The sequence below is a fragment of the Centruroides sculpturatus genome, unplaced genomic scaffold (assembly GCF_000671375.1).
Source record: "Centruroides sculpturatus isolate CEXI.00-Female unplaced genomic scaffold, Cexi_2.0 scaffold292, whole genome shotgun sequence".
NCBI classification, from domain to species: Eukaryota; Metazoa; Arthropoda; class Arachnida; order Scorpiones; family Buthidae; genus Centruroides; species Centruroides sculpturatus.
In genome coordinates this window covers 274,370-294,597 of record NW_019384986.1, presented here as the reverse complement: position 1 = coordinate 294,597, position 20,228 = coordinate 274,370, and the positions used below count along the sequence as shown (strand labels likewise).

Genomic DNA, 20,228 nt, shown 5'->3' with positions numbered 1-20,228 from the left:
ATTTATTTTGTTCGTACAAAATAAAAAAATAATTTTTAACGATACAATAGTCTTCGTTAGGCTTAACATCGACGAAAATTCAACGCGAAGCGACACGCAACGGAGAAAAATGTCAAGATGGGATAAATTAATATATTTTTTCGTACATAATCGGTTATTCGAAACACCGATCTTCCGAACAACCCCAGTCTCCAATTGATTCGGATAATCGACGCTCTACTGTATTTAATTTAAATTGTTGTAGATTTAATTTCTATAATTGATTTTTTTTTGGCTAAATTTGCCTTTATGTATTCATCTTTTCTATTAAACAGTGGAATCTATATGCTGTGAGGCTGTTATGGACTGTTAAGCTTGATTTATCTATTAAACTGTAATAAAATGTGTGTATAGAGTTGTGAAATTCATAGTTAGTCTGATTTATTCTCAATTATTTATTGCAAAGAACCAACGAGCACGTGGTCTTTTTCAAATGTTTCTACTATATTCAAACCCAAGGTTCAGATTATTCTTAGTAATTTCCCTCGTGATCACCTCTCAGTTGTGAATTTTCAAATCGATTATTCTGTGCCTTAGAGTTTACAGTAAGAAACTGGGAAAAGTTTTAAGTAGAGGGGTCTGCATTTTATGGAGGTTTGTGGTACACAAGTGGTGTTATTTTTGGTGCTACAGCTAAATGGCAAATATCGGGATAGAATATTCGTTCGTTCGTTATAAAAAATTTTATTATTATAAAAATATATAGCCTATATTATATTCACTTTATTACTGCGATAATGATATATCTCAAATTAGACGCGTTATTACGCCATTACTGCGATAGAACTTGCCTGCGTGGAATCGAAAGTGCCACGCTGTGAAAACTATATACTTATTTAATTTTCCGTATCTAACAACTCTGGTTTTTTTTTCATTTCTGAACGATGATTAATTCTAATAAGTAACTTTGAATTAAAATAACGTGATTTTCGATGCAAGTCGGAAGTTCATATATAGTTAATCTGGATCTCCTGCTATTAAGCTTTCCACGTATATCTCGACGTTTACTTATGTAACTCAATTCTCGAGATTAAGAAAGGACAGACAACCTGACGGACAAAGTGGGAATTTATGTCTTCAATTTTTTCAAATTGCGGCCCAATAAGTACCCTCCAGTAACAGAGTGGATAAAACCACCGAATGAGGAATGGCCACGTGGAGTTTTCTGGGTTTTCTTCACGTTAGTAACACCAAAATAGGGGCCAGCTTTACATAAAAGTCTTCCCGAGATATATCTTCCTTGGCAGATCGCTTATGTGTCGCATTGCTGTAACCAAATGCCAAACCAATTTTAATACTTTTTCTATAAACGCGATATTTACGAGGAAATGTTTAACTACCAGGAAACCTGGATATCCCGCTCCCTCCTCTGATTTCATCTCTCTTATTAACTCATAAATCCATTGCCCCAAACTTTCTTCACTGATACTGCTTAAAATGTTCTAACGTTCAGCCAAATTAACACCTAAATAGGGCCAACTTTCTATGGAAAGTCCTCTTGGCCTATCATTCATCTGTTGCATTGACTTATTTCACCAAACCAAAACCAAATTATAATTATATGATTAATATTTAATTACAGTTGTATAGTTTATAGTAATACAGTATACTATTTTTCCTTCGTGTTTCAATTGATTCTAAAAACTATTTTATCATCGTCACAATCTAATATCAGAATATTTTTCATTCTGTTTAACACAGAAAAACGAGTTTTATTGAATCACGTAGGAAAGAAAATTGAGAGACATTTTAATACGTGACATTTGAATTAATGACTTTATATATTTATTTCGACATTAAAGCTTTTATATCGTTTTTCACACGTATTTAAGAGTTCAAACGTAATTAAGAGAAAATATTGAAATATTGAAAAACGTATGAAAGAGTGCAATCTATATTTTATCTTATTAAATTTTTAATGCACTATAAATTATATTATTCCGCCGTTTAATAGAATAATCAACAAGCAAACGGTAAAATATTAACGTACCACAATGGGGGATCCGAATTCGAATTCGATCTAGAGTCTCACAATTTATCAAGGAAAGTAAGGTGATAATTTATCTCTTTACCCCTTTCTCTTCCCTAGAGTATTGGCTATATTTTCTTTACACTATACTCATATTAAACATAATTAAACTGTTTTAATCTATGCATCTGGACCTCGACTTTTCCAAGAAATGATGAAAGATCAGTAGGATGCTTTGAGGGAAAGTCTTGAGAAGTATCTTTTGCAGTATCAAAGGAAGAGACAATGGGGAAGAAGGAACAACAAATAATTACGTAGAATGTACAAAACATCGGATATTATTAAATACATAAAAGAAATTAGCCTAAATTGGACTGCACGCATCATAAGCATGAATGAAAATTTCATAGTTAAAGAAACACTGATGACAAAGCCATAGGGTAAAATAAAAAGAGGACGGCTAAGATTGAGATAGAGAGACTCTATAAACAGAGATTTTACGATACTCAAAGATAAAAACTAGAGGAATACTGTGAAGAACCGATAGACCTGGAGAAGGTTAAAACTGAATCCTGGGTTATCGAACTAATTGTGATGATATTAGCCATATTTTCATAATTCTGTCATTCTGATAAGTATATTATAGGTAACTCAGAAATTGGGAGAAATGAGATTGTCTTAAAAATGTGACTTTCTACCCCATCCGAGAACTATAATAATATATAAATAAAGTCAAAAGAAACTTTCATTTATGCTTTTTTGTACAATGATTTTATATAAACATAAATTTTGAATTTTATCTGTAATCGGAGCACGGACCAAGCGATCCTGCTTGCCTTTCTCTAACTTGTAAGTCTAGTAGTAATGTAATTCTAATTATAGATGACATGACTAAGTAATAAAACTAGTAATATTATTCAAATCCAAAAGTTACGCAATTAATTTCTACACCTTTTAATTTTTTATTTTAATTTATATTCGTGGAAAAAACTCAAAATATCTTTAAAACGTTTGATAAAATATTATTGAATTTATTTAAATTTTTATTGATTATTTTTCTAAAGTTGTTGTTTTACTACTTATGTATTGATATAGGCCTAATAAATAAAAATAATAGAATTATTTACATTTATCATAATAATAACAGCATCCATTTTAACCTGACAGTATTAACAATCTATACACAGAAACTATTGGTATATTTAATACAATATTTTATATATAATTCGGTTGGTTCTCTTATATTTATTTCGTAGTAACTTTTACTATTTTTGAGACAATAAAAATTAACAATATTTTGAAACATTTAATCTACAAGATAATAATGCATTAATCAGTGTACGAAGATAATCTATAACAAAGAAAAAACTCCTAACGTATCTCTTAATTTTAAGCGTTTATTAAATAAATGACATTTTGATTCATTTTCAATGAATTATAAGTAGATTTGTAAAGCTTTATTAGTTGGCGATAAGGTCTTTATCTTATCAGCTAGATTTAACCGTAGATTTAATGCCGAGTCCGTCTGTTTGGCTTTTCTTTTCGTAACAATCAANCCCTCGTGATCACTTCTCAGTTGTGAATTTTCAAATCGATTATTCTGTGCCTTAGAGTTTACAATAAGAAACTGGGAAAAGTTTTAAGTAGAGGGGTCTGCATTTTATGGAGGTTTGTGGTACACAAGTGGTGTTATTTTTGGTGCTACAGCTAAATGATAAATATCGGGGTAAAATATTCGTTCGTTCGTTATAAAAAATTTATTATTATAAAAAAATATATATTATATTCACTTTATTACTGCGACAATGTTATAGCGCGAATTAGACGCGCTATTACACCATTACTGCGATAGAACTTGCCTGCGTGGAATCGAAAGTGCCACGCTGTGAAAACTACTCTGTAACAACTCTGGTTTTTTTTTCATTTCTGAACGATGATTAATTCTAATAAGTAACTTTGAATTAAAATAACGTGATTTTCGGTGCACGTCAGAAGTTCATATATAGTTAATCTGGGTCTCGGGCTATTAACCTTTCCACATGTGGTCTCGACGTTTACTTATATAACTCAATTCTCGAGATTAAGAAAGGACAGACAACCTGACGGACGAAAGTGGGAATTTATAGATCTTCAATTTTTTCAAATTGCAGCCCCCAATAAGTAAGTACCCTCCAGTAACCGTGTGGATAAAACCACCGAATGAGGAATGGCCACGTGGAGTTTTCTGGGTTTTCTTCACGTTAGTAACACCAAAATAGGGGCCAGTTTTACATAAAAGTCTTCCCGGGATATATCTTCCTTGTCAGATCGCTTATGTGTTGCATTGCTGTAACCAAATGCCAAACCAATTTTAATACTTTTTCTATAAACGCGATATTTACGAGGAAATGCTTAACTACCAGGAAATCTGGATATCCCGCTCCCTCCTCTGATTTCATTTCTCTTATTAACTCATAAATCCATTGCCCTAAACTATCTTCACTGATACTGTTTAAAATGTTTTAACGTTCAGCCAAATTAACACCTAAATAGGGCCAACTTTCCATGGAAAGTCCTCTTGGCCTATCATTCATCTGTTGCATTGACTTATTTCACCAAACCAAAACCAAATTATAATTATATGATTAATATTTAATTACAGTTGTATAGTTTATAGTAATACAGTATACTATTTTTCCTTCGTGTTNATAAAAAATATATAAAATGTCAACATTTTATATATATTCCGTCGAATTTTTATATATAGAATTTGTCTGCCGTCGCCCCTCTATATTTCCTTAACGCCCCCCAATTCTCTTTGAGCCTTCTACTGCCCCCCTGAAAGCCTCCAGCGCCCACAAGGGGGCGTTATCGCCCACTTTGAGAAACGCTGGGCTAGACAGATGCCAATGGCGTACGTATCCTTACTGCGTTGCTTGCCGCGCTTTCCTGTTACGACATCTTTCGACTTTTTTTGTGGGGTTCGTAAAGGACCGGGTCTTTCTTCCTCACTGTCTACTGACATGGCCAATCTCAGAGCACGAATTACCGCTGCTGTCGAACTGATCAACAGTGAAATGTTAGGCCGGGTGTAGTCTTTTTTTACTCTCTGCTCGTGGGCACTAAGAGAGCCTCTTTTTAGCAAGCCCATTATGGGTTCGGCCAGGTCACAATAGGGCAGCAGGTGGTGAGAAACGGGGCACGACATATCCGGACAGACTACCCCCGAAAAATTCCTGGGGAATTTTCGACCGGTCTGGATTCCATCCCGGGTCTCCCAGAGTGGTAGGCTGCCACCTAGACCATCCGACCGACGACCATCTTTGGTTAGAACTAATTAAGATAATATATGGCCTCTCGAAACGAATGGGCTTCAGATTGAAATTCAGCTTTCAATAATCTTTCTTTGACTATAACCACGAATGCTCGCTAGTAGCACTTGGCTACTAGTTTTATCAACCAACCAATGTATTCACGTTTAAACGAGATAAAATCTACGTACAGCATTCTTTACGTTTGTAACATTTAAATAGATGCTAATTTCCTCTAGAAAGTCCTGGGAGGCACCCCTCCGCAGATCGCCCCCGTGTAGCATTGCAGTAAACGAACTATGACCATGAATACAATTTATATTTTGTGCAATCAATAATTCTTCGAGACTAAATTATCCTGAACCCACGATCTGAAAGTTCCTGTATCATCATTTTTATCATCTTGAAATGTAAGTGGGCTTTACCATAGGCGAATTTCAGTTGGCACTCGGTCAGACAATTAGATTGTTGCGTTTAAACAAGAAATTTTGATGACTTCTGGATGAGAAGGTAGAAAGAATTTTTCCCAGATTAATTTTAATTCTAATGTTTCTAATAATCGGATGTTTCTTCCAATTTATTTTTAAAGCAGATATGTGTTTTTGTTTTAAACATTTCGAGAACAACTGTCCCATGTAAAAATTTTTATGAATTTTAGTTCGATCAAAAGTTGTTTTTCAATACCAGTAATTTAGTTTTTAATTAAAACATATTACAATAATTATTTTTATCGAAAACAAACATCGTATACACATTCTACTGTAGTAATTTACAATTATAACCGTTGCTTTTTATCTAATTTTGTGTCCACATTTCAAATATTAGTCCATTATATTGTACAGAAATCAAACATAGTAATCCTCACTTAACATCTTTGAACAAAGATACAGTACATATGTAATCATTTATAATTATCGTTGTCGATTTTTCTTTTTATAAACAGTAAAATGACTCTATTAAGTGGAAAATAAAGAGAAAGAAATTTTATAAAACAACATGAGAAAAGGGGGAGAAGCTTTGTATTGTGTACATATGGGGATGGCAAGAAAGACATACAACATATACAGTGTATATATATTACTGTGAGCATCCAGAATAGAATTTTAACGTCTTGTAGGCGTAGTCTTCGATTTTTTCAGTTTTCAGATAAGTTTACATTCAACGTCCATTTTCGAATTCATTACTATATTTTATTTTACTGTAATAAATCGAAATATATTCAGAAATTCACGACAGTGAATCACTCAGCCTGTGAGGCAATATAGGTTTATTGTATTAGATCTTTAATCTTAATCTTAACGTCACAAGAAGGTGTTTTCTTTGCCACTGAAAGTTCCATTAATAGAGACATAGTTGAATATATCGCACTCAGACACTGTAAATGGATATTTAAAAATTGTTATGTATAAGTTAGGCTATATGTACAGTGTAACAAAATATACTGAATGAACTTACTCGAATGAAGAAGTTCCTTTTAACATAGAAGAATCCTCCGATGTCTATTCCAAATGGAGTTTTACCAAATCTTTTCATAAAGTTCAGCATCTTTTGAAAGAAATAAAATTGCTTTTTAATATATTAAATATATAGACCAATGGAAATTACTCGAATTTATTTGAATTACCTTCAGTTTAGTTTCTAACGGCAGATCAGCAGAACACAATTTATCGATTTCAACGAACTTGTCATACAACTTGAAAAATTAAAATTCATTTCGTAAATAAACAATTGGTATATAAAGCTCTTATTCATTATATTGCAATTAAGTGTAAAAATTCGATTGTAAATGCAAGTCAAATGTTCTTTTCCCAATAAATCAGAACGGTTTACTAATTTAATTATCACATCTTTTTTCTTAAAAAATTGTTACCGTATATTCGGAATGGAAACAAAGATGCTCACAAGTTTAATGCTTTACTACAAAGAAACGATTAAATATACAAATGTAAGTAAAATATCATTTCAATCATTATCTCGAGCCTTTCGTATCGCAATATGTTCAATGTGTTCGCCTTTATTTGAATGAACTTTGCATTTAGTAGCAAATTATGCCCATACTGAACCTACAGTGGCAAAAACATAAGCGGAAATACTTGTTTTTCTAACAGAGTTAATGAATGTGTGTTTCAGTCAGGAAATAAGAATACAAACAGAAATGTTTCTCCTCTTAAAATATATACGTTATTGCCTAGCGTAAAGTATTTTTCTGGTTTATATTTATTGATGTAACGATATGCGAAAATCTACAATAGATTGTGATAAAATTTTAATGGCAAATTTGTGTAAAATTGTTATTTAAGGTGTATTAATTATCAAATAATCACATGAATGTATATTGCGGCGAAATGTATATAAGTGCATATGAGGTCTGTTTCTTTATTCGCTAATGCGTAAAGAAACATAGAAAATTAGAAAAACAATAATTAGTCGATTATGTTTCTAAGAGACGTTGTTCAAAATGTGATGTCAAGCCTTTGGGAAATGATTGAGAAACATAATTAAAGATAAGCATAAAAGTATTGAACGAATTGTAAAGCCTTATTTCAAACTAAACAGCTCCAGATAATGATTTCATTCATACTTAAATAAAACGAAGACCTTGAACTTTCAGATGCAAAAAAAACATACATACATTTAACTCTAGCTTTTATTGAGCGCGCTTAGGCCTATGTATTTAACACATTGTTAACATTTTCTTTTATTCAACAGAATTGAACACCCATTCACCAATTACGATGCAAAGCGTTTTATATTTTGAATCGTTCATCATTTTAGCAAACTTTTACCATAGAATAATATGTTAATTTATTGTTTATAAATATGTTATAACTATCATTGAAAAGAGTTTTTAAATCTAGTTAATAAGACACGATAGGATTAAGTTTTAACTTACCAAAGATGAGAACCGTGATACTTGAAAACTTAAAATCGTAATTAACACCACAAAAGTTATGAAAACAATGGAAAATGCAAGACGCATTATATCATCAAGATCAAAGAAAAACACAGCGCAGAATATGAAACTTGTCTGGTACACTCCGAAACAATATACGGCTGGAAGATATGCTTCACAAACTAGGTTTACTTCTTGCAGGTAAGTCCATAAATCCCAATGAGTTTCGATCAAAGTTTCTACTTTAGCCTTCAAGAAACTTTCGTCTTTTTTCAATTCGTCTACTGCAACAGATAAATACCTGAATCTTCTCGAGAGCATAACGGCACTTGCACCAAAAACAAGTATACAGCAATCTAATTGTCCAATTACATAAATACACATTAATGTGATATTCAGGTTACAGAATGCGAGTTCGAAATGTGAATTAGTTATTTCCATCAAAGTAGGATAAACAAACAAATCGATTATAGTAATGACTAGAATTATTGAAAAAAATAAAACTGTAAGGCCACAAATAAAAAATATCTGAATGGCATCTGTCATTTCTTCTTCTCCTTCATATCCACTGTTATTTCTAGGAAAATAAAGTCTTCTCCTTTTAAAGAAACTGAATTGGAATACTGTAAAAATACCAATTGTACCTAAAATAAATTTTATGAGTATTTGATTTTTAGGGAACATTCGGATCCATCCGACACACACCAAATTATCCGTTATCTCTTGAGTAGTAAGTACTAAATTAGTCCAGATAAATATCTCAATAGCAGTTTGGTACAAAGGATATAACTTTGACAGATATTTCCATTTTTCTTCAGACTTTTCGCAATCGCAATACATCATTTTAATTCCAAATATCTGTAATGACATGAGGACTGGTCTTAGAAAACACACAGCGCACAAGCCGGGCTTAGGGTAAACTGGATACATGTTTTTCTTTTAGTATCGAAGGACGTAATGTAAATATGACGAATTTCAGATCTGGATTTAGTTATAGTTCTGCGGTTCTATTACAAAATATTTCGTTAAAGAAACTAAGTGAAAGTTTTTTCAGAGTGAAAATATTTTTGTAGAAGATACTATGGAAACAATTGATTTCGTTGTTTGTTGCAACCACGTAAAAGAAAATGCATTAGTGAGTTTCATTATGGGTAAATTTATTAGGCAGATACATTAGATGCTTTTAAGATATTGATACCATAGCTTTACTGCTTTAATACTGACGACCACTAATTGAGTTTTCGTCACGTGACTTCAATATCAAATTGAAATCGATCGTTTCCTATTCAAAAACAATACTTTATTTTAAGAAAGCTGTATTTGGTTTATTTTAGGGCTGGCAATGGCGCTTTATAGCCTAATAGAGCTCGGGTAAATTTCAATTAAGATGTCCCATGTACAGTCTTTAGTTCAGACATTTTTTTGCAGGGAATAATTTTTTGGGTGAATCCCCTAGGTATTACCTAGGGGATTCACTTACCTAGGTATTCTCTAGTATTCAACAGTGTCCGTGCAGAAAATAACTAAACAATTTTAAATAAAATTTCATTAAAAAAATTAGATATATGACATTTAAGAACAGTTAATTGTAACTTACAAAAAAAATTCACTTAATTGAATTAGTAAGAACTTTTATTGCACTAAATAATAAAGTAGATTAATTAAGCAAGTATTAGAATATTCTGTACTTACAAACTACAGTAAGACCCCACTTAACGCGGGGGATACGTTACTAGGCGACAAAGCGCTGAGGTTATTTTAACATAGAGTAAATAGGGAAAAGGGAACACGCGACCAAAAATAAACAGATTTTACTTTAAGTTATTTTTATATTCATTTGCATACTAATATATCTTAAATAACACATAAACATTCAGAAATGTAAAGTTCATTTTTTGTGATGAAGGTCCTGACTTTTCTGAAATTCTTGTTTTTTGCAATAAAGTCGCGATGTTTCATTTGTCATTTTTTTCGTTTCCTTAAGCAAATGTTGGTAGTAGAAGTTCGCATCCAAAATGCCTCGTCTTGTTTTTGCACTCCTTTCAAAATCTGGATCATTCGCTACAATTTGATTAACGATTTCGGTTATCGTTATCAAACTTTTACTGAGGAAATTTGTAGAGAAATTCTTCATGTTCTTCGTTTTCAGAATCACTATTTTCCAGTTCTGCATGAATTCCTTGTTCTGCTAGTTCTTGATGGTCGTCGTTGGTAAGACTCTCACCAGTAACTGCAGTATCTCCTCAATATCCTGCTCGTCTACATCTCCTAGTCCTGCTGTATCGAGAGGCTCTTCTCGTTGAGACTTCTTGGATACCTTCAGCCATAACATCTTTCACACTCCGTTCGCGCATTTATCAGTTAATTCTTGCCAAGCGAAGCCGATATTGTCTATGGCATCCACGATGTTATTTTTCCAAAATTGTACCAAACAAACGTAGATTTAAAGAAAGTGCAGCGCTACCACGAATTGCCACTTTTTGCTGATTAGTTCGTGTTTGGAAATACTCGTATTATATACGAATCAATCAAATGCCGCTATAATTTGAATCGGCGTAAATTTTGAGCTTTTTTTTTAGGCTTCGAGCAGACAGCGTTATATCGAATCAGCGTTAAACGGGATCTTACTGTACAATCATTTATAGTTAATATAGTTTAGAGTTATAGGTATATAGCCACCAATTTTAAATTCTGTGGCATGACCAATAATACTAATTACTGTAGTTCTAACTGTTCTCGTTTCCTCTCGAGGCAGTTCGTATAGCTTGGGAAAAAGAGATTTCCATATTAAAGAAACGGAGGCATATTGGGCTTTTCTATTTTCGATTTCGCAAACTAAGTGAGTGGTAAGTGGAGTTATTTTTAGAAAAATACAATTTTTTTTATTGTAGAAAAGAAGGAAGAAACAAGAAATATTGTTTATAAGATTCCTTGTACTTGCAACAATACGAATTTTTATATAGGAGAAACAAAACGTAGATTAAATGCAAGATTAAAAGAAAGTTTAAGATTAAGCGAGGCCCTAGACGAGAATGGACTTTCAAGGCCCTTTCTATATATAGATGTAGGCTATGCTGTGTAAAGGCTCTATTACATAAAATTTAATATTGTAAAAGGGGTACGATCCTAACTCGTACTAGATTCTAAGCACCGGATCAGGTCGGAATATATTATCTGAAGTCTTTAATCTCAAATGTTTAACAATATAAACCTGGGAAAGGGGGTACGGAGCCGTCTTCGTAGTACAGAGGGACGAAGATACAGTGGAACCTAGTTAACTCGAAGTTATTTTCTTTCCCCGATCGTCTAGCGTAGGGATTTACACGTTAAATCAAACCGATTATCTCAAATGGAGTTTCGATATAGTATTTTTATAAACTCTCCGGAATTTTAATTTAGATAAAATGATTAACGTTCCGAATTCCTCCTCCTGATTCAAGTTAGCGAGGTTCCACTGTATAAGGCGTAAACACGAAGTGCTCATATTTTGGCCATGCAAATGCTTTAATTTTTTTTATACCACTTCTGGTAAGATGATGACACAACTTCAATGTGTGTAACAATTCACGTGATCACCATCTTGGGGATTTCTCTACAGGTCCATAATAGAACTCTTATCCTCCAGACCGATAGGTTTTTATCAGTGGTTCTTCCCTACACACCCTTACTAGTAGTGCCATTTGGTCTTGACCCTCACATTTAACATAAAAGACTAAATTTTAAAGTGGGCCAACCAGTTGTCAAGCGGCCTTCGTACCCTAAACACTGTGAGTTCGGTCGTGGGTTCGCGCCTCGCTCGGACGGGCTGGCCACGTGGAGTCTTCCGGGTTTTCTTCACGTCTGTAACGCCTAAATAGGAACCAGTTTTTTTTAAAAAGGCCTCCCGGAAGGATTCCCCCTAGGCAGATGCCCAACTGTTGCGTTGCCATAACTAAAACAAACAAATTAAAGGGTCTCTTGAATTTGAAGCCCTGAAACTATATGAAAGAACATCATATAAAAGTGATGTAAATGAAACTTTTTATGATAAATGGTAAAAATGAGAGAGGGCAGAGGGATGAGGCCCCATATTTATGATTAACTCGGGCTCTAATCCCACCTTTTTTGATCTTTGATTACAATAGATAAAAATAAATCATTTTAATGTTAAAAATATTCATTTAATAACTATCAAAACTATATTTGAAATATTTTTATATCTAAATAAATGTTTATGTTTACAGGTATTGATATTATTATTATATTTATTTTAAGTGAGATAGATTTTTTGATGTCATCAGTAAATAATAAAAATAATATTTTTCCAGGAAAATCGGTTCATAAATATCAATGAATTAAATTTGTTTTCGATGGTGAGTACCATACATTACATTAATTAAATTCTAGTTAACATTTAGTTTTTGTTTAAATAATAGTATTTTAAATTTCACATTTTTTTTAGAATTTAAATGGGTTCTATTCAGTTTAAATAAATAGTTTCATAAATTAATCATAATTATTTATTAAAAGATTTTCTACTTAATTTGAAATTATGTTAATAAATCATATTAATTAATTTTTACAGGTAAATAAATTTAATTTAAATTATAAATTATCTCTTTCTCATATATTTTAATAACATTAAAAATGTGATTATCAAAAAAAATTTTATTGTATTTTTTATATTCCTTATATGCTATTTTATGCGTTTAAATTTCAAATTTTAAAATAAAATGTAATTATGAAGTATGCCAAAAAAACTTATATATATTGACATTAAAAATATAATTAATATAATTTATGTATAGTTACTTTAATTATAATTAATATTAATTATTTAATAATATATTAACAAATATAAATAATAATTATATTCAGTTATATGTAGTAAGAATTCGAGAGTAATAATATATTTTTTTATTAAATTATTTTAATAANACTGCGATAGAACTTGCCTGCGTGGAATCGAAAGTGCCACGCTGTGAAAACTACTCTGTAACAACTCTGGTTTTTTTTTCATTTCTGAACGATGATTAATTCTAATAAGTAACTTTGAATTAAAATAACGTGATTTTCGGTGCACGTCAGAAGTTCATATATAGTTAATCTGGGTCTCGGGCTATTAACCTTTCCACATGTGGTCTCGACGTTTACTTATATAACTCAATTCTCGAGATTAAGAAAGGACAGACAACCTGACGGACGAAAGTGGGAATTTATAGATCTTCAATTTTTTCAAATTGCAGCCCCCAATAAGTAAGTACCCTCCAGTAACCGTGTGGATAAAACCACCGAATGAGGAATGGCCACGTGGAGTTTTCTGGGTTTTCTTCACGTTAGTAACACCAAAATAGGGGCCAGTTTTACATAAAAGTCTTCCCGGGATATATCTTCCTTGTCAGATCGCTTATGTGTTGCATTGCTGTAACCAAATGCCAAACCAATTTTAATACTTTTTCTATAAACGCGATATTTACGAGGAAATGCTTAACTACCAGGAAATCTGGATATCCCGCTCCCTCCTCTGATTTCATTTCTCTTATTAACTCATAAATCCATTGCCCTAAACTATCTTCACTGATACTGTTTAAAATGTTTTAACGTTCAGCCAAATTAACACCTAAATAGGGCCAACTTTCCATGGAAAGTCCTCTTGGCCTATCATTCATCTGTTGCATTGACTTATTTCACCAAACCAAAACCAAATTATAATTATATGATTAATATTTAATTACAGTTGTATAGTTTATAGTAATACAGTATACTATTTTTCCTTCGTGTTTCAATTGATTCTAAAAACTATTTTATCATCGTCACAATCTAATATCAGAATATTTTTCATTCTGTTTAACACAGAAAAACGAGTTTTATTGAATCACGTAGGAAAGAAAATTGAGAGACATTTTAATACGTGACATTTGAATTAATGACTTTATATATTTATTTCGACATTAAAGCTTTTATATCATTTTTCATACGTATTTAAGAGTTCAAACGTAATTAAGAGAAAATATTGAAATATTGAAAAACGTATGAAAGAGTGCAATCTATATTTTATCTTATTACATTTTTTAATGCACTATAAATTATATTATTCCGCCGTTTAATAGAATAATCAACAAGCAAACGGTAAAATATTAACGTACCACAATGGGGGATCCGAATTCGAATTCGATCTAGAGTCTCACAATTTATCAAGGAAAGTAAGGTGATAATTTATCTCTTTACCCCTTTCTCTTCCCTAGAGTATTGGCTATATTTTCTTTACACTATACTCATATTAAACATAATTAAACTGTTTTAATCTATGCATCTGGACCTCGACTTTTCCAAGAAATGATGAAAGATCAGTAGGATGCTTTGAGGGAAAGTCTTGAGAAGTATCTTTTGCAGTATCAAAGGAAGAGACAATGGGGAAGAAGGAACAACAAATAATTACGTAGAATGTACAAAACATCGGATATTATTAAATACATAAAAGAAATTAGCCTAAATTGGACTGCACGCATCATAAGCTTGAATGAAAATTTCATAGTTAAAGAAACACTGATGACAAAGCCATAGGGTAAAATAAAAAGAGAACGGCTAAGATTGAGATAGAGAGACTCTATAAACAGAGATTTTACGATACTCAAAGATAAAAACTAGAGGAATACTGTGAAGAACCGATAGACCTGGAGAAGGTTAAAACTGAATCCTGGGTTATCGAACTAATTGTGATGATATTAGCCATATTTTCATAATTCTGTCATTCTGATAAGTATATTATAGGTAACTCAGAAATTGGGAGAAATGAGATTGTCTTAAAAATATGACTTTCTACCCCATCCGAGAACTATAATAATATATAAATAAAGTCAAAAGAAACTTTCATTTATGCTTTTTTGTACAATGATTTTATATAAACATAAATTTTGAATTTTATCTGTAATCGGAGCACGGACCAAGCGATCCTGCTTGCCTTTCTCTAACTTGTAAGTCTAGTAGTAATGTAATTCTAATTATAGATGACATGACTAAGTAATAAAACTAGTAATATTATTCAAATCCAAAAGTTACGCAATTAATTTCTACACCTTTTAATTTTTTATTTTAATTTATATTCGTGGAAAAAACTCAAAATATCTTTAAAACGTTTGATAAAATATTATTGAATTTATTTAAATTTTTATTGATTATTTTTCTAAAGTTGTTGTTTTACTACTTATGTATTGATATAGGCCTAATAAATAAAAATAATAGAATTATTTACATTTATCATAATAATAACAGCATCCATTTTAACCTGACAGTATTAACAATCTATACACAGAAACTATTGGTATTTTTAATACAATATTTTATATATAATTCGGTTGGTTCTATTATATTTATTTCGTAGTAACTTTTACTATTTTTGAGACAATAAAAATTAACAATATTTTGAAACATTTAATCTACAAGATAATAATGCATTAATCAGTGTACGAAGATAATCTATAACAAAGAAAAAACTCCTAACGTATCTCTTAATTTTAAGCGTTTATTAAATAAATGACATTTTGATTCATTTTCAATGAATTATAAGTAGATTTGTAAAGCTTTATTAGTTGGCGATAAGGTCTTTATCTTATCAGCTAGATTTAACCGTAGATTTAATGCCGAGTCCGTCTGTTTGGCTTTTCTTTTCGTAACAATCAAATATTTAAATTAAAAATTTTAAAAATTCATAAATTAAATAACATTATAAATTATTTTACTACATTTTAGACATGTTTAGCCTATTAATTCACCCTTTCTTCGTTAGAATTTAAAGGTTTTTCCATAGAAAAAAAAACTGGAATGAGATAATTTACTATAATAACACGCGCTTTTTACGTTTCACGTGTTTTCTCCGTTGGCTCAAAGGAGAAAACACGCAGTATGCACGCGACACCATTCATTAAATAATAAAAAAATGCACGTGAATTTGGATTCATTCATACTATTAATTACTCAGCTTCATTCAGACTAATCACGATTTTAACATTATTTAACGTATATTTAATTTAATTTTATCGACCAAAAAAAATAATATAAAATTAAAACTCGTACGTTAGCTTATTAAACTATTTTTTTCTATATAATTTTATAGATATTTAATATTTTATTTCAATTTGTTTTTTGACTATAAGGAGACATTTTCGATGTTCAGTACATACTTTTGAAGATATTGGTGAAAAACAACCGGAATAAGACATGACATTCTGTTTTCCTGTTGTTGTTTCTATATCCTGTTTTTTTACATAGCCAAATTGATAAAATTCGAATATATATTATCTTAATAAATTCCTATCTTTCTTAGAAAATGCTTAAACTATTTTAAGTGCTAGTAATAAAAGGAAAAAAAAAATTAATAATAAAACTGTTACTTTCAGCATTGGAAACTACAGCGCCCTCTCAAAAATCTCATGTTTTACAAGTCAGAAATGTGGTTCGCCGTCTTAACATGCATGTTCACTCTGCTGTCTTCTATTGAATCATACAATTTAACCGTCCTTCACACTAACGATTTCCATTCAAGATACGAAGAAATTAATAATAAAGGTGGAAAATGCAAACCGGAAAAATCATGCTACGGTGGAATTGCACGACAAGTAACAGCGGTAAATTTTTACACTTTATTATTTTTCTACGTCCTAAACGTGACTCTCACCTAAGTTTTATTAAAGTAAAATTTAATTATTTGTTGTGTAAAAATTAAATGCAAACGTATTCTGTTAATAAATTAAGGATTTTTCTTCTAGAAAGTAAGCATTTTTTTCTTTCTTTTCTGCTAATAATCGTGCGCATGTTTTTTAATTTAGGTCAGAAACATTCGTAATGCTGAAGAGAATGTTATATTTTTAAATGCCGGTGATTATTATCAAGGAACTGTTTGGTATACCGTTCACAGGTGGAGGGCGGTTGCTGAATTTACTAACAGACTACACCACGATGCTATGGTAAATAGTATACATCCTTTCTAATAAATCTATCAATGAAAAATTTATTTACCTATTTAACCTATATACTTGAAAGTGAATTGCTAATATTTAAAAATATTTTGTAATTTAGATCATTTCGATTAAAATTTGACATAGATTTTTACACTTATTTATTTTTTTAAATCGAATATCTTAACCTGTTTTGCATTAGATTCACCTTGCAGTTTTCAATTAAAAAAGCCTTAAAAAAAAAAGGCGTATAAAACTCGAATGAGTTCGTTCAACTATAAATATTTGGCAACCCACTTGACAATTAAGTAAAGACAATTAGTTAAATTTTAAAAANGAATTCCTTGTTCTGCTAGTTCTTGATGGTCGTCGTTGGTAAGACTCTCACCAGTAACTGCAGTATCTCCTCAATATCCTGCTCGTCTACATCTCCTAGTCCTGCTGTATCGAGAGGCTCTTCTCGTTGAGACTTCTTGGATACCTTCAGCCATAACATCTTTCACACTCCGTTCGCGCATTTATCAGTTAATTCTTGCCAAGCGAAGCCGATATTGTCTATGGCATCCACGATGTTATTTTTCCAAAATTGTACCAAACAAACGTAGATTTAAAGAAAGTGCAGCGCTACCACGAATTGCCACTTTTTGCTGATTAGTTCGTGTTTGGAAATACTCGTATTATATACGAATCAATCAAATGCCGCTATAATTTGAATCGGCGTAAATTTTGAGCTTTTTTTTTAGGCTTCGAGCAGACAGCGTTATATCGAATCAGCGTTAAACGGGATCTTACTGTACAATCATTTATAGTTAATATAGTTTAGAGTTATAGGTATATAGCCACCAATTTTAAATTCTGTGGCATGACCAATAATACTAATTACTGTAGTTCTAACTGTTCTCGTTTCCTCTCGAGGCAGTTCGTATAGCTTGGGAAAAAGAGATTTCCATATTAAAGAAACGGAGGCATATTGGGCTTTTCTATTTTCGATTTCGCAAACTAAGTGAGTGGTAAGTGGAGTTATTTTTAGAAAAATACAATTTTTTTTATTGTAGAAAAGAAGGAAGAAACAAGAAATATTGTTTATAAGATTCCTTGTACTTGCAACAATACGAATTTTTATATAGGAGAAACAAAACGTAGATTAAATGCAAGATTAAAAGAAAGTTTAAGATTAAGCGAGGCCCTAGACGAGAATGGACTTTCAAGGCCCTTTCTATATATAGATGTAGGCTATGCTGTGTAAAGGCTCTATTACATAAAATTTAATATTGTAAAAGGGGTACGATCCTAACTCGTACTAGATTCTAAGCACCGGATCAGGTCGGAATATATTATCTGAAGTCTTTAATCTCAAATGTTTAACAATATAAACCTGGGAAAGGGGGTACGGAGCCGTCTTCGTAGTACAGAGGGACGAAGATACAGTGGAACCTAGTTAACTCGAAGTTATTTTCTTTCCCCGATCGTCTAGCGTAGGGATTTACACGTTAAATCAAACCGATTATCTCAAATGGAGTTTCGATATAGTATTTTTATAAACTCTCCGGAATTTTAATTTAGTTAAAATGATTAACGTTCCGAATTCCTCCTCCTGATTCGAGTTAGCGAAGTTCCACTGTATAAGGCGTAAACACGAAGTGCTCATATTTTGGCCATGCAGATGCTTTAATTTAATTTATACCACTTCTGGTAAGATGATGACACAACTTCAATGTGTGTAACAATTCACGTGATCGCCATCTTGGGGATTTCTCTACAGGTCTGGAATAGAACTCTTATCCTCCAGACCGATAGGTTCTTTCTTATCAGTGGTTCTTCCGGTCTGTTCTTTTCCCTACACGCCCTTACTAGTAGTGCCATTTGGTCTTGACCCTCACATTTAACATAAAAGACTAAATTTTAAAGGGGGCCAACCAGTGGCCAAGCGGTCTTCATACCCTAAACACTGCGAGTTCGGTCGTGGGTTCGTGCCTCGCTCGGACGGGCTGGCCACGTGGAGTTTTCCGGGTTTTCTCCACGTCTGTAATGCCCAAATAGGGGCCAGTTATTCTTAAAAAAGCCTCCCGGAAGGATTCCCCCTAGGCAGATAGCCCAACTGTTGCGTTGCCATAACTAAAACAAACAAACAAATTAAAGGGCCTTTTGAATTCGAAGCCCTAAAACTATATGAAAGAACATCATATAAAAGTGATGTAAATGAAACTTTTTATGATAAATGGTAAAAATGAGAGAGGGCAGAGGGATGAGGCCCCATATTTATGATTAACTCGGGCTCTAATCCCACCTTTTTTGATCTTTGATTACAATAGATAAAAATAAATCATTTTAATGTTAAAAATATTCATTTAATAACTATCAAAACTATATTTGAAATATTTTTATATCTAAATAAATGTTTATGTTTACAGGTATTGATATTATTATTATATTTATTTTAAGTGAGATAGATTTTTTGATGTCATCAGTAAATAATAAAAATAATATTTTTCCAGGAAAATCGGTTCATAAATATCAATGAATTAAATTTGTTTTCGATGGTGAGTACCATACATTACATTAATTAAATTCTAGTTAACATTTAGTTTTTGTTTAAATAATAGTATTTTAAATTTCACATTTTTTTTAGAATTTAAATGGGTTCTATTCAGTTTAAATAAATAGTTTCATAAATTAATCATAATTATTTATTAAAAGATTTTCTACTTAATTTGAAATTATGTTAATAAATCATATTAATTAATTTTTACAGGTAAATAAATTTAATTTAAATTATAAATTATCTCTTTCTCATATATTTTAATAACATTAAAAATGTGATTATCAAAAAAAATTTTATTGTATTTTTTATATTCCTTATATGCTATTTTATGCGTTTAAATTTCAAATTTTAAAATAAAATGTAATTATGAAGTATGCCAAAAAAACTTATATATATTGACATTAAAAATATAATTAATATAATTTATGTATAGTTACTTTAATTATAATTAATATTAATTATTTAATAATATATTAACAAATATAAATAATAATTATATTCAGTTATATGTAGTAAGAATTCGAGAGTAATAATATATTTTTTTATTAAATTATTTTAATAA

At 31.2% G+C, this 20,228-nt stretch overlaps 1 protein-coding gene across 1 annotated transcript in view; it reads left to right on the top strand.

Moving 5' to 3' along the window:
- LOC111632912 (5'-nucleotidase-like) overlaps positions 1 to 20,228 on the top strand; it is a 41,392-nt gene that overhangs the window by 8,870 nt on the left and 12,294 nt on the right. Inside the window, exons 2-4 of the mRNA XM_023377440.1 lie at positions 12,499 to 12,543; positions 16,567 to 16,794; positions 16,996 to 17,133. Coding sequence (XP_023233208.1) covers positions 12,499 to 12,543; positions 16,567 to 16,794; positions 16,996 to 17,133 — 411 coding nt within the window. The remainder of the gene's footprint in view (positions 1 to 12,498; positions 12,544 to 16,566; positions 16,795 to 16,995; positions 17,134 to 20,228) is intronic.